Source organism: Dromiciops gliroides, chromosome 1 (genome assembly GCF_019393635.1).
Source record: "Dromiciops gliroides isolate mDroGli1 chromosome 1, mDroGli1.pri, whole genome shotgun sequence".
NCBI lineage: Eukaryota > Metazoa > Chordata > Mammalia > Microbiotheria > Microbiotheriidae > Dromiciops > Dromiciops gliroides.
The window spans coordinates 618,991,889-619,012,973 of NC_057861.1; the positions used below are offsets into that span (position 1 = coordinate 618,991,889).

Here is a 21,085-nt window from a genome sequence, read left to right on the forward strand (position 1 = left end):
CCTGAGTTCAAATCCGGCCTCAGACACTTGACACTTACTGGCTGTGTGACCCTGGGCAAGTCACTTAACCCCATTGCCCCATAAAAAAAAAAAAAAAAAAAAAAAACTTATACCGGGGCAGCTAGGTGGCACAGTGGATAAAAACCAGCCCTGGATTCAGGAGGACCTGAATTCAAATCCAGCCTCAGTCACTTGACACTTACTAGCTGTGTGACCTAGGGCAAGTCACTCAACCCTCATTGCCCGGGCCAAAAAACCCCCACCTTATACCAATACCCCACTTCAAGGCAAAGGCTCAAGCTCATATTTTTGTAAATATGCTAACTCTTATCTCAAATTATTTTTCATCAGATCTACCAACAGTGGGAAAAGAACAGGGAAGAAATTCCATAGGGAGTCACAGGATCCCAAACTATAAGAAACCTCAATGGTTATCCAACCCAAATCATACCTAAAAAAGGAATTCCCCGAGTTCACCAGTGGTGCCCCACATGAGCCTCCCCTCTCCTATGTCCACGCCTTTGCACAAGTTGTCCCCTATGCCTACAATGCACTGGTACCCACCTTTACCTTCATCGGAAACCTTAATCTGTTCAGGGGCCAATTCCTACCAAAGTCTTCCCTGATTACACCAGCTAATAGTGCTCTTTGGCCCCTCAAATTAGCTTCTATTGACTTAGCTTTGTGCTTCTTATCTCCTCTCTGTACAAATTTCTTGAGAGCAAGAATTACTTGGTTTGTATCTTGGTATTCCTAGCACTTAGCACTGTACCTCACAAAGTAAGTCCTTAATATTTATTCAGTGGAATTGACAACAGTATGACGAATCTGAAGGCTGCAGAGGTTCTTCTCTGAGACAGTGGAAGGGGCTACAGTAAGGAATTCAATTTGGACTGGAACACAAAGTACATGGAGGGGAATAGTATGACAGTAATCTAAAAAAGTATGGTGCTAGCAGAGTGTGAAGGGCCTTGAAGTCTAGGCAAAGCCAGCATGGAAGCAGTGTGGTGAAATGTGAAGAGGAACTCCAACCCCACATCTTTATCGTTGTCCTCGTCATTTATATAGTACCTACTGTTGGCCAGGCTTGTTGCTAAGAGTTAAATATTGTCTCATCTGAGCCTTATAACAATCCTGGGATGAAGGGGCTGTTATTATCCCCATTTTATAGATGAGGGAACTGAGACAAATAAAGGTGAAGTGACTTATCCAGGGTCATAAAGCTAGTAAGTGTCTGAAGTCACCTTTGAACTCAGATCTTCCTGACTCCAAGCCTGGCATTCTATTCACTGTACCACATAGTTGTCAATTCTGGGCAAGTCACTGTAGCTCTCTGGGCCTCAGTTTCCTCATCTCTATTAGCAAGAGCACTGAACCAGATGGTTTCGAAGGTCCTTTGAAGATCTAAGTTTTAGGATCCTTTAATTGGCTCATGGATAATAAGGAATCACTGAAGACTTTTGAGCAGAGGAAGGATATGACAAGACAAGGATGCTAAGCCTAGCAGTAGCAGGAAGGGAAAAGTTATGTAGGCAAAACCCAACTGTAATCCCTACCATCTAAGATAGGTGTTAGTGACAACAGGGGGATACACAGGTGACAACAAGGAAGTAGATAAGATTCATAACATATAGTAGTGGATATAAGAGGTGAAGAGTATCTGACACTCACCTAGTCATCAAGACTTTGACACAGGAGACTGGGTGAAGGGTAGTGGCAAAGGCAGAAACAGGAAGAAGAGCAACTGTGTGAAAACTGGCAAGTCCCCAGTTTGGGATCATCTTCACCCATGTGCAGCTAGCTAGCTGCTGAGGCAGCAGCAGTGTAAGCAGAGAGAAACATTCAGGCCAACCTATACATCCCCTGCCATCCACAGGCATCCTTTTCCCAAGGACAGCAAATGTTCCACTGTCGGTCAAAGTGGGTGGATCTGTGTCTTCTCAAGGCTAAGTCCAGGCGGTTAACAAAAACAAATGGCGCGCCATGTTTATCTAAGGTAAACCCCAAACCACAACTGTCTGCTAATGTTTTTCCCATATTCCCAATTTTGCTCACAGAGAGTCCCTTAAGAAAAACACTTAAATGATATAAACAAGATGTGAAGGCATTCCTAAGCCCCAGAATCAGAGGAAGTTACAACTGGAAAGGACATGGGGTCCACAAAAGCCCTGAGGCTCTGAGATGGTCAGTGACTCTGGGCAAGAGGCTTAAAAACATCAGAGCCCAAAGGCTCATCATCCCTGACTCAGGGCACTAAACTCTGCCATCAGAGATACTTGAAAGACTATCTAGCGAAAGCCCAGCTTCTTCATTTTACCAAGAGTGATACTGAGTCCCAGAAAGGTGCAGAGATTTGCCCGAGGCTACACAGCAAATCAGTGGCAAAGGTTTTGTCACCATATTTACCCTCCTCACACAGTTCTTCTGTTCTAGCTAGTTTTGAGAGGAAAACATGTAAATGTCTAAAGAATCCAGTCCAAAAGTAGAATGGACTTCCTTGTGAGGTAACATGTTTCCCCACCAATGGAAGTCTTCCAACAAGGTAAAGACAGCCATTTACAGAGAAGGCTGAAGAGGGATCATTAGTCACAAATGGTTTAGACTAGATGGCCTAAGAGTCACTCTGAGCTTCACTGATTCAGTGGCAAGTGCCCTTCTATTTCTAGATCTATGAACTTATGATTCTGTCAGGCAGCCCCCAATAACTCCCTCTACCCACGTATTCTTCCCCTATCAGGAGGCTATTTGGGGGGGGGGGGCTAATCAGTTAACTAACACTCATTTAACAAACCACTCTGTGCACGCCTTCAGAGGCTCTCTATTTTAAAAGTTACCTAAAGGAAACAAGAACAGTTGAGTACAGTTTCCCCCCTATCACCTAAAGCCCTTTAGCAACAAATGCTTACTTTGGATGAGAGTGAATATATATAAGTGAACAAAGAATTTAGGTATTCTTAAAACCTGCCACATACATACAAATCACAATGCCTTCCTCCATTCTTCTGGGTATGATGATGATGACAATAACTGGAATTTATATAGCACTTTTAAGGTTTGCAAAGCTATGTATGTTTTCTCATTTGGGTAAACTACAAGAGCAGCCTTAATGCCTAATTTCAGCTTCTGCACAGTGTCGAAGTAAAGAACAGACATACCCCCATATAAAGTTGTGTCAATACACAACACTCAGGACAGGGTACTATTGTATTAAGTAAAAATAAAGTGACCACAAGCAAATTCCCCATTGTTAATGACCAAATCCCATTTAAAAGTCTGAAACCTGTCTATTTATGATGTTACAAGACAGAGTGTCCAAACTGTATGTGGTTGGATAAATGCCCCATTGAGTTAGTCCATCAGTAGATACATTCTGGGGAGAGAGTGCCCATGGGCACCTTTGATCAAAATTAAATAAGAGGAGGAAAGCAGATTAGATCCCATTTGGGAAACAACTAATTTCAATGATCCAAAAGCCTATCTTTTAACACCAATATTCACCAAGTGATGTTATACAGCTAAGATTAAGGAACACCACGAATTCAAAAGTACTCAAATGGCAATGGAAAGAGATACTGTAGGGTTAAGTTTGCTATAGCATATTAGCAACATGAGTTATAAAGAAGTGATGAAAAGGGCATCATTAAAGTCATGAGTGAGTAATGGACTACCAGATGGATACCTAGATGCACAGTACTGCTTTCCAAAAAATTAGAGAAAGATCCTGGGAATGTTAAAAGTATCTTTTATGGAGAATTACATAAAGACAGGGACAAATGTCATGAAAGGAAAGGTGTAAATATGATTTGCACAAGTAAAAGGAATGTACATAGCACAGAGTACTCAAGGTAGAAGGGACCTTAGAACATAGAACAATTCATCGAGTCCAGACCCTTCATTTTACAATATGAAATACTTCAAAATGATGTGGAAAATCTTAGCTTTTTTCAATCATTCTACCTCTTCCTTCCCTCCTGTCCCACAAGAAAAGGTGGTTCTCCAGCTCCCAACTAGCACCAAGCATGACAGAACTCAGGTAATTGGGGTACGTTTTGTAATGCCCCCTATTTGCGGGGTAGTAACAACAATGATAATGATAATTGGCATTTGTAAAGCAGTATACATGTGTTATCTCATTTGGGCAAAATAAAGGGTAGCCTTAATGTATAATTCCTGCTTGCATGACTGGGGTAATATTAAAAATGTCCTGAGAAACTGAGAGGTTCCCCAAAATAGATCTCTGGAATTTTGGGTCCTTCCTAACTCAGGAGCCCTAAAACTTTCTGAGGCTCAAATCCCAAAAATATATGCGTGTATATTTTTTCAAAGCTGATTAACAGCTTTTTTATTTTTTAAAAATATCATCTACAGCTTTTCCCCAAGATGGTGCCAAAGGCAATGAAGGAAGCAGTTGTTCCCCCCAAGACGGAAGCCAAGTCCAAGGCCTTGAAGGCCAAGAAGGCAGTACTGAAGGGTGTCTACGGCCACAAAAAGAAGATCTGAACACCCCCACCGTCCGGGGTGACCCAAGACTCTAAGACTTTGAAGGCAGCCCAGGGACCCTCGGAAAAGTGCCCCAAGGGGAAACAAGCTTGACCACCATGCCATCATTAAGTTTCCCTTGACCACTGATTCTGCTATGAAGAAAATAGAAGCCAACAACACCCATGTCTTCATTGTGGATGTCAAGGGCAACAAGCATCATTTTAAGCAAGCTGTAAAGAAGCTTTACGACATCATGTGGCCAAGGTCAACACACTGATCAGGCCTAATGGAGAGAAGGAGGCCTATGTCCTACTGGCTCCAGACTATGATGCTTTGGGTGTTGCCAACAAAATTGGAATCATCTAAACAGTATCCAGGGCAGCCAGGTGGTGCAGTAAATAAAGCACCGGCCCTGAATTCAGGAGGACCTCAGTTCAAATGTGACCTCAGACACTTGACACTTACTAGCCCTGGGACACTGAGCAACTCACTAAATCTTCATTGTCCTGCAAAAAAAATTATTAAATAAACTCCTCTACAATAAAAAAAATTTCCAGTTTAAAAAAAATATATATCATCTACAAACAAAACAAATTTAAACAGACTCTTTAAATTCTTTGGATTTTAGAGGATCTCAGGAGTTGGGAGAGACCTCTGAAACCCACTAGAAGCTAAGAACTGGAGCCACTACAGACATGCTCTTACTATATCAGAAGGAAGTGGAACTTTTGACCTGTCTTGTGCCAGACATTACACTTCTGTTAATGGAGCTTAAGTCGATTTTAAAAAGAGACTTATAGCATGGGGAAAATGAACTTCCCTCTCCTATTTGAATGGGGGGGGGGGACCTCCTTCTTTCTATTCATAGTAGAAATAGTCTTAGAGATTTGCCTGGAGTAATAAGAGGTTCAGAGACTTTCCCAGGGGTCACACAGCTAGGACTTGAACCCAGGACTTGACTCTGAAACCAGTGTTCTATCCACTATGATCAACTGCCTCAAAACCTTTCTATTTATCCTTATTCAATTTCATCTTATTAGATTTAGCTCAATGTTTCTGCTTGTAATCTTCTGGAGCCTGCGTCTGTTATCTCCCTTATCCCTCTTAGTTTCTTGTCATCTGCCAGTCTGATAGGCATGCCATCCCTATCTTCATCCAAATCACTGATGTTAAAAGATGTTACACAACACAGGGCCAAGCATAGATCCCTTGTAGCTAAGAAACAAATTATGGGTTGCCAAGTATCATTCTTTCAGGGATCTACTTTGATGCTCTGTGATCGGCACATACCTTTTGGTTATAAATAGGTGATTTCTAAATACTAGTAATACCATAAAAGTAAACCAAACAGTCCCCTTACAAGCTTTATTCTACTCTATGCATTTTCTTACCAAAAGTTTCCCCCGCCTCTTCCCCATCGGAACCACAAAGGTAAAATTCAGTTACAGTCCTTGTCCATTTATTAACACATTCTTCTTAGGCCATACATGAAAAGAATGTTTCCAGATATGCCACCGAGTCTATTCAAAAGAACAGGAAGCAAACCCTAAAGGCAATTCCCCAAAGAGGAGCTCCAAAGATACTTACCATATTTCCCAACTGCACATCCACAGTCCCCAGCAAGGCTGAAACAGTCCACAAAACTCTTACTACCAAAGGCTGCTTACTTCTTCATCTTCCTCTCTGAATCCTACCTCCACCTCACCCCCACCCCATCCCACCATGGGCCTGGGGACTTCCCGAGCAAAGTCCCTGTTAGTGATTTTACAGATTTTACTGGTCTGCAGCAGAAAATAAATTACAAAGCATTTTTAGAACGAAGGCAGCCTCACTGGAATAAGCAAATAAATTACAGCATATGCTGAAAGCAGTATTTGCTATGGATGAAAAAGATTCCGTTTTCTTCCTCAAGCCAATCCTTGAAGAGTTTTACGAGCAATATGTTCAGAAGTAAGACAGCTGTGATAGAGTGGAGAGAAATGGCACTATTTCAGTGGTAAGAAGACGGTCGGTCGTGTGACCCTGGGTAAGTCACTTGTGACCTCCTAAACCTCTGTTTTCTCAGCACTACCTCCTGCTTAGGATTGTTGTGAGGAAGAAATGTGCTGTGTTTTACTCTTCCTGTCAGCTTTTATCATCATCAACAACAACAACATGGGGATACGTGAATACCTACCAACTTATGTCTGAAGCAACCCTTTCTAGCGTGTATCTATGAAAAGAAAATATACTTTGACATAAATTAATAATACTGGCAGAACCCCTTTTTTAGTTTAAAAAAAATTACCTAAACATCCAGGTCTTTAGAATGAAGCTATTTTCATGTCCTAGCTGACTGTACACTAACAATGCTTTGTTAATATCAAAACAGTAAAATTGGTGAAACAACCCCATTCCTCCCCAAAACAAAACTGTATGTAACAAATATGTCCACAACTGCCCGTTCATTAAGTGGTAATTATATCTGAATTCAAGCAATGTTTCTTTGTTCAAATGAACATAGTTTAACTATTCTTACTAACTTAAGCTAAGTAAAAATTTTACATTATTTCTTACAGTAATCAGTAAATAACAGTGGTGTGCAATTTTACATCACTCTTTGGTGCTGTTTTGCTCACCTTATCTTTGGAGATTTTATTATTTTACTAAAAGAGGTAGAAAGCTCTACTGGAAGAAAGCTTGGACTTGCAGACACAAAGACCTGAGTTCAAGTAAAAGCTCTGACATTTAGTTGCTGTGTGATCCAGAACAAGTCACTTAACCTCTCTGTTCCTCAGGCAATTCCCTAGGATTTATCTATTAAGTCACAGGCTGCAATTTATGTCGATGGAGCAAGGTTCCTATAACAAGTGAGTTCATTTTTTAAAAACAAAATTAGGAAGTAAGGGAAAAAGGAAGGAAGGAAGAAGAGAGTGAGGAAGGAAATCAGATTAAAAAGTAAAATAAAACGTCACTAGTGACTCGAATATGATGATACTTTTCTGGAGGTAGGGAAATAAGGAAGAGGAGAAACTGTCAGAACTGGAAGACAGGAGTCCTGTAGGTTTGATAGAAACAATAAGAACCATCTATTGTGCAAGAGGAAGTATGACAATACCTGCCTTCACAGAGCTTACAATCTAGCTGGAGACACCAGATATCCTCTCCTCAACTTTCTCTTAGAACTCTGCCCTTCTCCTCTGGACACATTCCATTCTGATTTATAATTATCTGTCTGTCTTCTCTCCTATTAGACTGTAAACTTCTTGAAGACAAGGACATTATCTTAGTCCCAGTGCCAAGGATCAGTAATGTGGCACACTGTAGGAATATAATAAATCATTGTTGAATTTGATTACATTTTCTACAAACTGGTAAGCTAAAATTCAGAGGAAACATGGCAGATCAAGGTCTCCAAGGCTCTTTCCCCTACCTCATGCCACACTATTTTAATGAGGAAACCTATATAATAAATGCAATTCAGACCATGTTCCTATCTTCTTAACAATTAACCCACCCAATAAAGACAATGCTTTATAGTTAGGACTCTCTACCTCAATGCTTGTACAATGCCAGCTTATTCTTAAAGACAAGGACATATCTGCAAAATGTCTTGGTGAGGAAGGCAGAAGGGAACAATACATTTTACATGGCGCCTATAATACAAGGTCCTAGAGATGCTATAATACAAGTCTTATACCAATATGACTGCACTGGAGAAACAAATATGGGGGAGAGGGGGAGGGGGAGTTTTAATTTCAAGAAGGTTGCAATCTAATAGGTTGATGAGGCATATCCACCATTTACTAGAGTCGTGATTTACTAAACTACAAGCTGTAATATCCTACATGCAGAAAAGTCAGAAATGTAATGAGAGATGGAAGAGGGAGGGTTCACTTCCAGATCTCTGTACAATTCATTTGGCATTAATCACCTGCTGTCTTGAATTGGCCATTTCCAAATCCACCTAAATTTATTATTTTCTAGTCCATACCTCACCATCTTGTCCATTACTGCAGCATTTAATACTTTGTCAAATGTTTTACTGAATGCCAGTATTTCCCCAATACTTCCCTTATCCACTCATTGTGGTAAAATATGAAAGTTTTTAACAGTCGGTTAGGATAACTGAAAGACGCCAGTTTTTCAAGGACCACCCTTTTGGGGAGGAGATGAACAGTCCGCCTGCTGCGCATGTCAGACTGCCTGCCGGGTTTTTTGACTTCCGGGGTGGAGAGAACGAGAGGAGCCTTTTTTGCCTGCTTGGCGGGACTCCTGGCGGCGCGGCACAGACGGTCTCCCTCACTCCAAAGGTGGCCTTTTCGGTTTGGTGAGTTTTTATAAGGAATATAGACTAAGCCTAGATTTAAGACGATTTGTACTGTATTTCTATTTTCCTATCCTTCTAATCAACAACACCTTATATACAATAAAGGCTCTATCTAGAAAACCAGAAGCTTCTTCCATTTACTAGTCTGGGAGATAAATTAAGGGAAAAGTTAAGTAGGGGAGATTTATGATCTAATATCCAATTTTAAATCTCATACCATATAGTTATTCAGTCTAAAAGGGAAATGAGGTTAGTTTGCCATTAACTGCTCTTGATTAGAGTTAATACTTCTATTAAAATTGATGGGAGTGGGGCAGCTAGGTGGCACAGTGGATAGAGCACCAGCCCTGGATTCAGGAGGACCTGAATTCAAATCCGGCCTTAGACACTTAACACTTACTAGTTATGTGACCCTGGGCAAGTCACCTAACCCCAACTGCCTCACCAAAAAAAAAACTGATGGGAGTTATATGGGGGTATGATGACATAACATCACAGACTGAGAGGAGCTGACCGTATCACTCAATTCACTCTATTCATTTGAATGTAAGCGAGCCCCAAAATGGTTTATTAAAGATCACACAGCAAATAGGAGAACTACAGTTCCTCTGGTCCCAAACCCATGATTTCCCACTATTTCAGGGGTAAGGTGTGTTTGGATGTGAGTGTATAAAACTGTATGATAGTATAGGTAATATAATTCCTATCATAGCACGTTGAAGGAGAATAAATGTTTGATTGACAAACATCTCAAACTCAACAGGTAATATTTGGGAGATTTTTATCCAAATGAAATTTTGAGTTTACTAGGACATCGCGTAACTTTATTCTAGAGTCACAAATCATTTATGTGTCTTGAACCCAGGTCTTATTGACTCAGACATGTTGTAACCTCTCAATTATATTTTTACTCAACTTAAAAGGAAAAAAAGCTTAAGTATTTAATAAAAACTTTAAGCAGAGAAAACCAATTATTTTAATAGAATAGAATATTTAATAGAATTTAACAGAATAGACTTTCTACTTTTAATAGAATATTTCTAATTTATTGTAAGAAAGTTATACATACAGACATTCCCTATCTAATACCTACAGTTAGATCTAGGAAAACACATTAGATGAAATATGTTACATGGAACAACAAGTCCCATAGGAGCAAGGTTATAAATGGGTTCTTTGAACTTAGAGAAGGCCCATGACTTAAAGGTGGAATTTGGTTATATACGCACTAAAAACGTTAATGTGAAACAACACGGGGCAGGGAAACCTTATGTGGAATAAACACCTAAACACAATTTTTTAAAAAGAATCAACACAAGAGACTTCATTATAATTTAATTCAATATTTAATCTGCCAGTTAAATTCAAAGTACTATGCCAAGTGCTGGATATACAAAAACAAAAACACCTCCCTACCCCCACACTTTTTTCAGCTTAATTTAACAAACATTTATTAAAAGGTAGACTATGAGCAAGGTAGAGTGCTAAGTACTAAGGACACAGGGTAACTGTCAAGAAGCTAATATTCTACAGATTATTATATTTAATGGTGGTTTGTGTGGCTAATCTTACTCTCCTCTCTCGCTTATTCATAGACCGGAAAAAATAGATTTTCCCACTTTTCCAATTCCACAGACCCCTTCCAATTTAGAAGGGAAGATAGTTTCTAAGCTTACAGTCCTCATGTTCTGCTATTAAAAACAGATTTTACTATGAACACTATCTTAGGTAAATATTTTCATATTGTTTTTAAAAGGCTTTCCAAAAAATATGCCACCTTAAAAGCTTTTTTAAAAGTGACCGAACTGGCTGCTAAGGAACTCAGTACATTAAGCAAAAATTCATCAAAATTGATCATGGAAAGAACCATAGTTCGATTCACCATGTGGAAAGTGCATCTTTAAAATTAAACCATATGTTTTGGAGACTAGCAGCCTAACAAGAGTAAGCAGAGATAGCCGATAGACTTCTGTAAACAGGCTTGTTATCTCTGGAGACAAAATCCACAGTTTGAAAATTGAAACGAAGCATTGCTTCAATACTTAATGTGATCTCCTAGACTATCTAAACACTAGCTTCTTACAGATAGAACGGTTTTCTTTAATCTTTCTAAATTTATAGAAGAGTATCAGGAAACCCTCCCAAAGATGGAATGATGGATATAAAGTCTAGAGTCAATTATAATTTATTTTCAAAACTTTCCTAAAAAGAAGAACATATATACTGTATACAAAAAAAAAAAGAGGAAGGGAAAGAATGTATTTCATCACATTTCTTACCATTTCCCATTTTGCTCCTTCCATTCCTTCTTTACCCCTAACGTGCAAATAAAAGCTAACCAGATTTTCTCTCTAAGTTTCAGGACATTTGGGGAGGTCTGAATCTATGCTTATATCAGTCTGCTAACTCATAGGCTGGAAACTCCCTTGCAGAATGCAGCTTGATAACACTTCTGTAATTTATAGTCTTTAGAGAATTTGCCTAGCTCACTGAGAACACACTTACGTGACTGGCCTGGGGTTACAGAGCTAAAATATGTTAGGGGCAGGACTTGAACTCAAAGTCTCCTGACCCAGAGGCTGCTCTTCTGTCCACTGTGTTCCTACCACAGAATCAGTATTCTGAGTTTTTAAAAGCAACGTCTAATTACCAATTGGAAACAGCCTCAGAGTTTCTGAAGACAGAGGGGTCTAAGTCAAGATCAAGCTCAAATGACAGATGCAAGTGAAAGGAGTGTATCACAACAACAAAGGTTGTTAAGTCTTCAATTTGGAGCACAGAATCAAGAGCTGAAAAAGACTTTAGAGATCATCTTAATCTATGAACCTCATTTTATAGTGGAGGAAAATGAGCCCTAAAGCCAGGATCACAAAACACTGCTTTTATCTTAATGTATTTTACATATTTTTTGACAACCTGATTAAGAAGTTAACCATATGTTCGTGAAGTATGTAAAATGAAATGGTTATGCTGTTTTCTGAGCAAAATTACTCGACTGATCTTTAGAGTAAATAGCTACCAAACACACTTAGTGGGAAAACTAATTCTGTGTCCAGAAAAGGACAAATGATGAATATCTCCTAAGTCCCAAGGTTAGGAGATATGAGTCAAAAGCTCTGATCTTAGGGCCAAAAGAGAACTTGGTCCTTTCTTAATCACTGTTATAAGATACATTAAGAGAAAAGCATATGTTTTCATCTCTCCAAATGTATTCCTCCAATATTTAATTATAAAATTATTAGTCACCTATACATACATAAAACACAAAATTCTAGCCCACAGAGACAATTTATGAAAGAGTTTATAAAGGAAGCTAGGAAGAATTGTTAGTTCATTGGGAAATCCAAAGCATTACAAAAATTAGGGAACTGTGGTAGGGATGTACCAGGTATATGTCCTTTGTTTTTCTGCCTGGGATAGGAAACCAGCAATTATGTCTTGTAATGAGTGGAAGCTTCTCCCTATTGGGGTGAAGGTGAAAGAATTATGTATAGGCAGGCCTGAGTTCTTCTACAGCTATCCTCAACTTTCTACGTGCTCACAGTACTTCACTTCTCCTCCCTGGGCTCAGTTTGCCCATATATTAAATGACAAGATTGCCTAAATTACTTCTAAAGTCACATCTAGCTTCAAAAGACAAAATAAAACAAACAAAAGCCTCAATACAAAAAAAAGGTTGAGGATATACTCACTTAACCATTTTTTTATCACCTAGAAGTTTCTGTCAGACTTCTCTTGAGAAACCAAAGGTGTACTGATATCTGCAGGAGTGTAATATTGATATATGAGAAACAGCTGCTTCTCGGTCTATCATAAATGCCAGGATTAAAAGCAAATATTGGGGCAGCTAGGTGGCGCAGTGGATAGAGCACTGGCCCTGGAGTCAGGAGTACCTGAGTTCAAATCCAGCCTCAGACACTTAACACTTACTAGCTGTGTAACCCTGGGCGAGTCGCTTAACCCCAATTGCCTCTAAAAAAATTTTTTAAATATTATTAAAAAGCAAATATTATTGCTTGGAAGATAACCCACTGGGAATCTGTTAAAGATTCTAGAAAATTGTTAACTTAATTATCACTTATATCTTTTTTTTCTGATACAAGAACATCCTGACATGGATGACAAAATGCCTAAGAAATATGCAGTAGGTGATAAATAAGGCAATTACAAATACAAAGTGATCCTCGACTTTTCAGAAGCCTAAAAACAACAATGAAATGCACTTCCTTCTCACCTCCTTAGAATCTCTAGTTTTTCTCAAAGTTTAGCTCAAGAGCCCCCCAAGCCATGAAACTTTTCCAGATTCCACCTAGTTACCGTGCCTACCTTCCTCCCCCGACTCTCACCCGAGTGACTTTTGATTTATTTTGTCTATGTTTAATGTATATACCAGAAGTGTCCTCTGAATCAAATTCATTGAAGATAGGTGCACATAGTTGGTGCTTAATAAATGCTTGGTGACTGGCATGTTAAAATAGTGCTATATAAAGTATCTTGAAATACATATATGGCACTGACCCAGCTGTTTGGGAGTTCTCCTCCCTCCCCAGTAGTAAATTTATTTGCCCTTGTCACCTCTAGCCAAGCTGAAGTTGGAAGACTTCACAACACATCAAATGCAACAATAAAACCACTATGCAAAGATGTGACTCAGGAGCTGGGAAGCTGTCCGGAAGAGGGCAGTCAACAATTCCCTCTTAGACTAATGCAAAAGCACCAGAGTAAGGTGAGGTGCCTTCCTTCTTTAAGTCATGCTCTTTTCTGACATCACATTTTTCCTGGCACAGGCTAGAAGTCTGTGGGATAAAAAAGAGAGAGAAGATCTGCTCCAAGTATCCTTAACTGCTAGTAGGATCAATAAGAACCAAGATAAAATGTGTTTCATGTTAAAGTGGACTATATAAACATGAAGACAAAATGCCATAATTTTTAAAGGTGGAGTTGCTTTTAAACATACTAACAATGTCCAACAACATTAGCTGGTGCTTCTTTACTTTTAACAGGATTCAAGCCTAAGAAAAGAATTCTCTGCTCTCGGGCACACAATACAGCACTACCTTCTGACTCTCCACTATCAAAATCAGGTAATTGGAATATTAGAACTTAAGAGCTCACTTAGTCTCATATGGGGAAACTGAAGCCCAGAGGAATGGAAATGACTTTGCCCAGGATGACACAGCTCAGTGTATCACATTCTGATCCAGACCTCTGGACTGTATGTACCACATCTGCCTCCCTAAACCAAGTAACATGGATTTGTCATAGACAACCCCAGAAGAAAATCCCACATATCGCTTTGACCCAGGAAAGCCAAATAAGTATCTTTTCACGATCGAGAGGTCTCCACATTATAAAAATTACTGAAACAATGTCTTTTGGACAGCCTCCAGTATCCATCCCTCCCTCCCATCTAAGCATGCAGAAAGGTTCAGCTAAACACAGCACATCCCCTCATTAAGTGAGGCCCCATACATACTAGCTATTTCCAAGTCACTGAGATGTGGAGGTTGGTATTGAGGACTTACTACAAAATCCCTTTACTTAGGGCTGTAGGAAAAAGAATACCCTCACTGATCCTGGCATATCTCCATCCTGCAATTCCACATTACATGTCTTACCTAGGCAAAAGGAATTACTTCTACTACCCAGAACTGCCGCCCAGCTGGTAAAAACCAGGCAAATGGTACGCAGGCAACCAGTTGTCAGCTGTGGCTCCTGGCCACATGAGCCACCCAGGACAAAATGGCCATTGGAGGGGAAAGGCTAAGAGAGGTGTGAAGGATGAATCTGCCACATTTCATCTTTAAAACGAAGAAGCTGGACTAGATCTAGGCCTGTGATTTCCCTTCCAGCTTAAAATCTATGATCCTGTGATCACCAATTACTAACACCAGGCTGCAAAGCCTAAGGGCCTTTCATCCCTCTTAGGATATGTACTTGCATTCAACTTCACCAAGACTTTCTCTAATGCACAAGTCCCCAAAACCATCTCTGTCCCTGCAAACCAAGTTTGGTCCCCGGCCATTCTGAGAAGCTCCGAATCATCCCTGGCCCAGAAGTCACAGTATCACAGATGTAGAATTAAAAGAGACAGGGGCGGCTAGGTGGTGCAGTGGATAGAGCACCGGCCCTGGAGTCAGGAGGACCTGGGTTCAAATCTGGCCTCAGACACTTAACACTTACTAGCTGTGTGACCCAGGGCAAGTCACTTAACCCCAATTGCCTCACTAAAAAAAAAAAAAAGGAATTAAAAGAGACCCTCTTTATCATCATGTCCAATTGTTTCACTTTCTGGATGATAAAATGGAGACCTGCCAGAAGGAAAGTGACTTGCCTATTCCAACAAGTAGCAAGTAGCAGAGTCTGGATTTGAATCTAGGTGGGCTGTCTTTAATCGTGCATTCCTTCCACTAGATTAGGGCTTCCTAAACTTTTTCCACTTGCAACCCCTTTATGCCTGAGAAATTCCTGTGACTCAAGTAAACAAGTACATAAAATAGGTCTATATCACTTTTACTGTTGCCAAATTTTTCGCGACCCCACGTGGGGTCTCCCAATCCACAGTCATGACCTATCTATTCCCCTCTCTAAGGTACTTTACACTTACACTTATCCTATTAAGTCTTACCCTTACTCAGGATTACCCATTTCCCCAAAGTACCATCAGCTGGGCCAATTTCTTTTGCATTCCTACAGACTTTAAGATAAAGGGAGGAAAAGAAAGACAAGAGAAGGTAAGGAGAAGGAATGTGAACCCCGGGCCGGCTAAAGCCTCTGGGACAGAGGCCTTCTCCCATCAAGGAGACCCATACTCCACCTTGCAACACCTCCCCCGCTATTCGGGACCAAGGCCATGAGTAGAAAGCACGCTCTGACCTGAAGGAATCCCTGCTCTGTCATTTAACCAGCAAGGCATATGATCTCAGAAGGGTTCTGTTTCTTCATTGAAGAGGAGGGAACTAGAAGTAGTTCTCAAACTTTTTGGTCTCGGGGTCCCTGTAACCTCTTAAAAATGACTGAGGACCCTCCCCCAAAGCTGTTGCTGATGAGATATTTCCTGTATTAGTAGTTAAAATGTTGCAGAAACAGTATTATGAAAACAGTTGGCCCTTGTGGAACGTCCAAAAGGTCTCAAGGCCCCTTGGGCCACCCTTTGAGGACAGCTGGACTACATGATCAGGAAAGGCCCTTCCAGCTCCAGCCTTCTTTGGTCCCCTTCTCTGTGTTATTCCCAAGATGAATCCCCACACCCCTAAGAACTGGCCACCTTCTACACAAAGAGTAGTAAACTCTTACCCCGGTGGACATCTCCTCCCATTACCTCTGCATAAAACCACAGAGAGAACTGGGAAAGGACCCCAGAGCCTAGTCGGCGCTGGAAGGAACTTCAAATCAATCCAACCACCTAATTTTACAGAAAATATTGTGGTCCCGAGCAGTAAAGTGACTTGCCCAACACCACGCAGTGAATTAGCTGCAGAGCCAGAACTAGAGCCCAGGTCTCCCGATGATCAGTCCAGTGCTCTATCTGCTACATCACAACACCTTTTTTCTCCGGTCTTCTCTTGTTTTTCTCTCCCTTTACCAATGAGTGGCAGTCTCACAATACATGACTAATCTCAAGATATGCTTACGAGTCTTTTTTAAATGCATGTTGCCCATCTACCCTAGTGTCTCAATGACTCTAGACCACCAGATGCCCACCATCTTTCTTAACATCTGGGTGAATTCCCAGCTCTGTGCTTTATTGATCCTCTTAGCAGATGATGGAGAATAGTTTAAATTAAATTGCTAAATGCTAATTTATAAGAAATAAATGATTCCCTGGTGAAATAAAAATGCAAGAGCCACACCCTTAACAACTTTCCAATGGCTACAGCTTCCCGCTGGCATCTAGCAATAAAGATTTATTTTCATAGAAACAGTCAAAGGTCAAGTTCCAGAATTATGCTTCAGGTCCACCCATGAATCATTCCATGGCTTCAGTCCACAGTTCTCATACATTTTTGCCACAATATTCCCAGAGTAGCTCACAATTAGGCTGGGTCAAAACTACTGGTACTAATCCAGAAATAACAGCTCACATTTATATAGCACTTGATGGTTTTAAAACACACTGTCCTCACCATCCTGTGTGGTAGAACAAGTATTAATAGTCCCATTTTACAGATGGGAAAATGGAAATTGTGAGAAGTGACGTTCCAATTGTCACACAGCTGGTCAATACTGGGTCCTGTCCACTACACCACAATGTCCCAATTCTCAGGAAGCATAAAGCATAGCATCTTCCTTATCCCACTTACCAAAAGGGTATTAAACCAATTTAGTCTGGTATCTGGGCTTCTCTCCCAGATGCTTAAGGAACATAACCACAAAATCCTAGCACTGGAAGGGACACTGGAAATTATTTAGTCCAATGGTTCCTGACCTATGGGTCAATTGGAATTACTGCAAAAGATCTGAGAATCCATATAAGTACCAATCATTATCATTTTGGTCTTTATTTAGTTCCAACAAAATATGCAGCATGATGAATTTTGTATCTAGTCTATATTATTGATGACCCATTTCATTCTAATGGGAATTTCCCCCCACCTAGTCTTTCAGAATGAAATATGAATGTTTTCTTCCCTTGTGGTTGATAAAATACAAATTCATTTAAAGGTGTTACTGAATTCATAGTTGCTTTTCATAACCGTGTTTTTTCAACCAAAGGATTCTGATGTAACTACTACTATGGGTGGGATAAGATTTCTACTCTGTGAGGAATGATTTTTTTTTAATTGAGAAAAAAGATGTATCCTCAGTCTAGAAAAGGTGGTCCAATCCATGATTTTATAGAATAATAGGGGCCCAAGTTCACACACCAAGCTAACAACAGATTTAAGACTAGAGGTCAGGCCAGCTAGGTGGCTCAGTGGATAGAGCAATGGCCATGGAGTCAGGAGGACCTGAGTTCAAATCCAGCCTCAGACACTTGACACTTACTAGCTGTGTGACCTTGGACAAATCACTTAACCCCAATTGCCTCATCAAAAAAAAAAAAAAAAGCAAAAAAATATTAGAGGTCATGTCTTCACACAAGACTTCACAGGTTCACAGAATTTAGAGCTGGAAGGGCCCTTAGAGATCATCTAGCTTAACTTCCTCAATTTACAGATGAGAAAACTGAGGATCAGAGAGGTGAAGTCATTCAAACAGGGTCACAAATGTAGTAAGTAGAGCTGCCTCTAAATTCACTGCTCTTTCCACTAGTCTTACTTTAGAAAATTGTAAAATTTGTAATCAATCAATTTCAGAGCTAAATTAAATTACCATCTAGCCCAACCTCAATTTAAGGAGGGGAGTATCAGAGAAGTGAAGCAATTTGTCTAACATCATACAGTTAGTTAATGATAGAATGGGATGAGAACCTGTCTCCTAGCTCCCAGTCCAGCACTCTTTTTCCTTTATTATGATACTTCTAACCCAGACCAAAACAAAACCCAAACAAAATGGGCAATATGCATTTAATTGAGTAATTAGGGGACCTGGATGCTCTTTGTATCATTAAACAATCTGTTTTCATAATACCCAGCAATGATACACTTGAAAGTTGGTGTAAATAATAAATAAAGCCTGAAGAGAGCTTCTGAGGACGTCTTGCAACTCACCAAATTCTTAAAGTCACACAATGATAGAAGTGAAAAGGACCTTACAACACACAATGTTAAGAGTTAGAATGGTCTTTAGAGACCATCACTTTATACAGACAAGGAAAACTGAGGATCAGAATAGTTGATGTACTCTGCCTGAATTTCTTCTGGTAACACAAAAATGAACCAACATTCTTTAGAAGAAGGGGTTAACTCTGAAAATAAGATGGAAGCATACCAAGACAGCAGGGTGGAGCAAGAGAAAAGTTTAACAACCAAGCTAAGCAAAAAAGTTGAAGGAAATGAAACAGTAAAAATCAAATTAAAACAAAGAGGAAGTTTTTAAACAAATGTTAAATTCAGACAAAAGTCTATCATGCTTGCTGCAGCTAACCCAATCATAGATTTCATTTAACTATAAAAGACAATATTTACAAAAAACAGACTTGGGTAATTTGTCAGAATAAGCAATATATAATTATTATAAGCCAACCAGTATGGTGTAGTGGAAAGAGTGGTGACTTAAAAATTAAAGCAACCTCAGTTTTAATCCTAGCTCTTTCACTAATTGGCTTTGTGACCTTTAATTTCCTTTTCATAGACCTCAGTTTTCAGCATCTGTAAAATTGGAAGTTAGACAAACAGTTCTCTAGGGTCCTTTCCATTCTGTCATTCTGTGTATTCACTCTGAATATTAACACCAACTTAGAGGGCAGTAAGACACTTTCATATATAAAATATCAAGTGCATAATTCCAATAGTTAAAAAAACAACAACACACGAACGTACAGATGAGATTCCTGATCACAAAATCTCTGTCCTCTCCAAATGTGTTTATCCTCTGACACTTAATAATTTACAGTATTCCCTGTTAATCATTCATTGGCATCACCACTAAAATAGTAAAAGGGCAAAAAAAGAGTTGAATCTGTCCAAATCTGACACTTAAAAGTTTTCTGAATGATATATCTGTGATTCAGCAATTCCGAAAGTCAGTAATTCGTAGCAGTTAGTTCTAAAACAGATTCTCAGTCCTGACTTCATGACCATGAAGCAGTCTGATTTTCCAAAGTGCTATAAAATTCCTCCCCAAATTTTGAGGAAAAAGTCTGAATTTTCTTTAATTTTAAAAAATAAACTTCGTACCACCAGGCGCTATTAAGACACAAGAAATCAACAGCGTACTCCTAGGCACAAAGTAGGAGCTCAGAGAGTTAACTCAAAAAACATCAGGTCACGGTAAAGCTGAGTTGAATTTCTCTCTTGGGAGGCAAGTACAAGTCTCACCTTTCTGGTGGGGAGGGGTGGGGTGGTTGGGTGGGGTACAAAACTCAAAAGCAGTGAAATGCCATCTCCAGAAAACAAATAACAAAAAGAATGCAACATTGGGACCCCGAGTGTGTGGTTGTAAGGTTGTTATTTCTCAAACTGCCAAGTATTAACCGTGAAATTGACAAGAACCTGCCCCAAGAAAGGGACTGGAGCCGCTAGACCATAAGGCCCTATCAGCTGGCAGCATCTTAGAGAAATCTAAGTTTCTGAAAACACTCCTCCTCCTCCTCACTTTTTCTCTAATGGATTTCGGGTTCATACCTACACCCCCTCCCACCAGTGCTGCCCTCCACCTACACTAAACTTTCTAGAAGCTGCATTGCTTCTCCTTCTCGGTGAGAAACAAAGTTCTGTAGTCCCCCCCCCAAACCCCCTCTTAAGAAAAACAAAAACCCCAGACACTCCAGCAGGGAAGGGTCAGAGACCGCGGTGCACGCGGGAAGCGAGGAGGACTGGCGGGCTGCCCCAGTGCCTGTCCCGGGCCGGGAAGGGGCCCCTGGGGATGGACCATCCCTGGGGCGCAGGATGGTGGCGAGGGGGGCCGCCAGGCTCCAGCGCGCCCGAGGTGGAACCCCGCCTGGGAGCCGGCCTGGGGCTAGCTCGCGTCCACAGCCAGGCCCGAAGGGGAGGGCAGCGGCGGCGGGTCAGCCCGCTGCAGGGGCGCCGGACCACGCCGGCCCAGGGCGGGGCAGTACGGGGCAGTGGCCCGGGGAGGAGGGAAGGGGGGGGTCACTCGCCTGCCCACGGTCTGGTTGGCCAGCTGCTTCATGCGGTTAAATTGCTTCTTCATGGTGGCGTTTGGTGGGGCCGGGGAGGCAGCGTGTCCTGGGCAAGGGGGCGCGGCGGTGCTCGCGGGCAGAGAGGTGGGAGTGCGGTCGGGCCCTGCCTGCTCCTACATACTGTCCAGGCGGCAGCGACTTTCGCACTGAGCTCCCGGGACCAGCCGACGCCCCGGCCCCGCCCCCCGGTCCGCCCCGGCCGGGACCTAGTACGCGTCACTTCCGGTCGGGCCGCCTCCGAGCTAGTCTGGGAGGCCTGCCGGGGAGCCGCAGACTGGGCCCGCCAGCCCCTCCCCCAGGCCCCGGGGCTGGAGCCGAGAAGCCGCGAGACGCCCCCCCTCCCTCCCGCCGGCCGGAGGGTTGGGGCAGTTTCGTTTTCTCATGAGGTGATATGCACGGATAGGAACGGTTTAAAATTAGATCTAGGAAGTTTTAGCTCTGACCCGCGAGCACTTTCCCCCTGGTGGACATTTAAACGTTTCCCTCCCCACACTCGGAAAGAGAGTTAACCCTTAATTCACAAGTGAGGACACCGTGGCAAAGACTTC

The 21,085-nt window shown here is 41.2% G+C and overlaps 1 protein-coding gene across 1 annotated transcript in view; it reads right to left on the reverse strand.

Moving 5' to 3' along the window:
• ARHGAP17 (Rho GTPase activating protein 17) overlaps window positions 1-20,712 on the reverse strand; it is a 133,019-nt gene extending 112,307 nt beyond the window's left edge. The window contains 1 exon segment of the mRNA XM_043999715.1: window positions 20,496-20,712. Within this exon segment, the coding sequence (XP_043855650.1) occupies window positions 20,496-20,548 (53 nt within the window). The 5' untranslated portion in view covers window positions 20,549-20,712.
• Window positions 20,713-21,085: the final 373 nt, after the last annotated feature.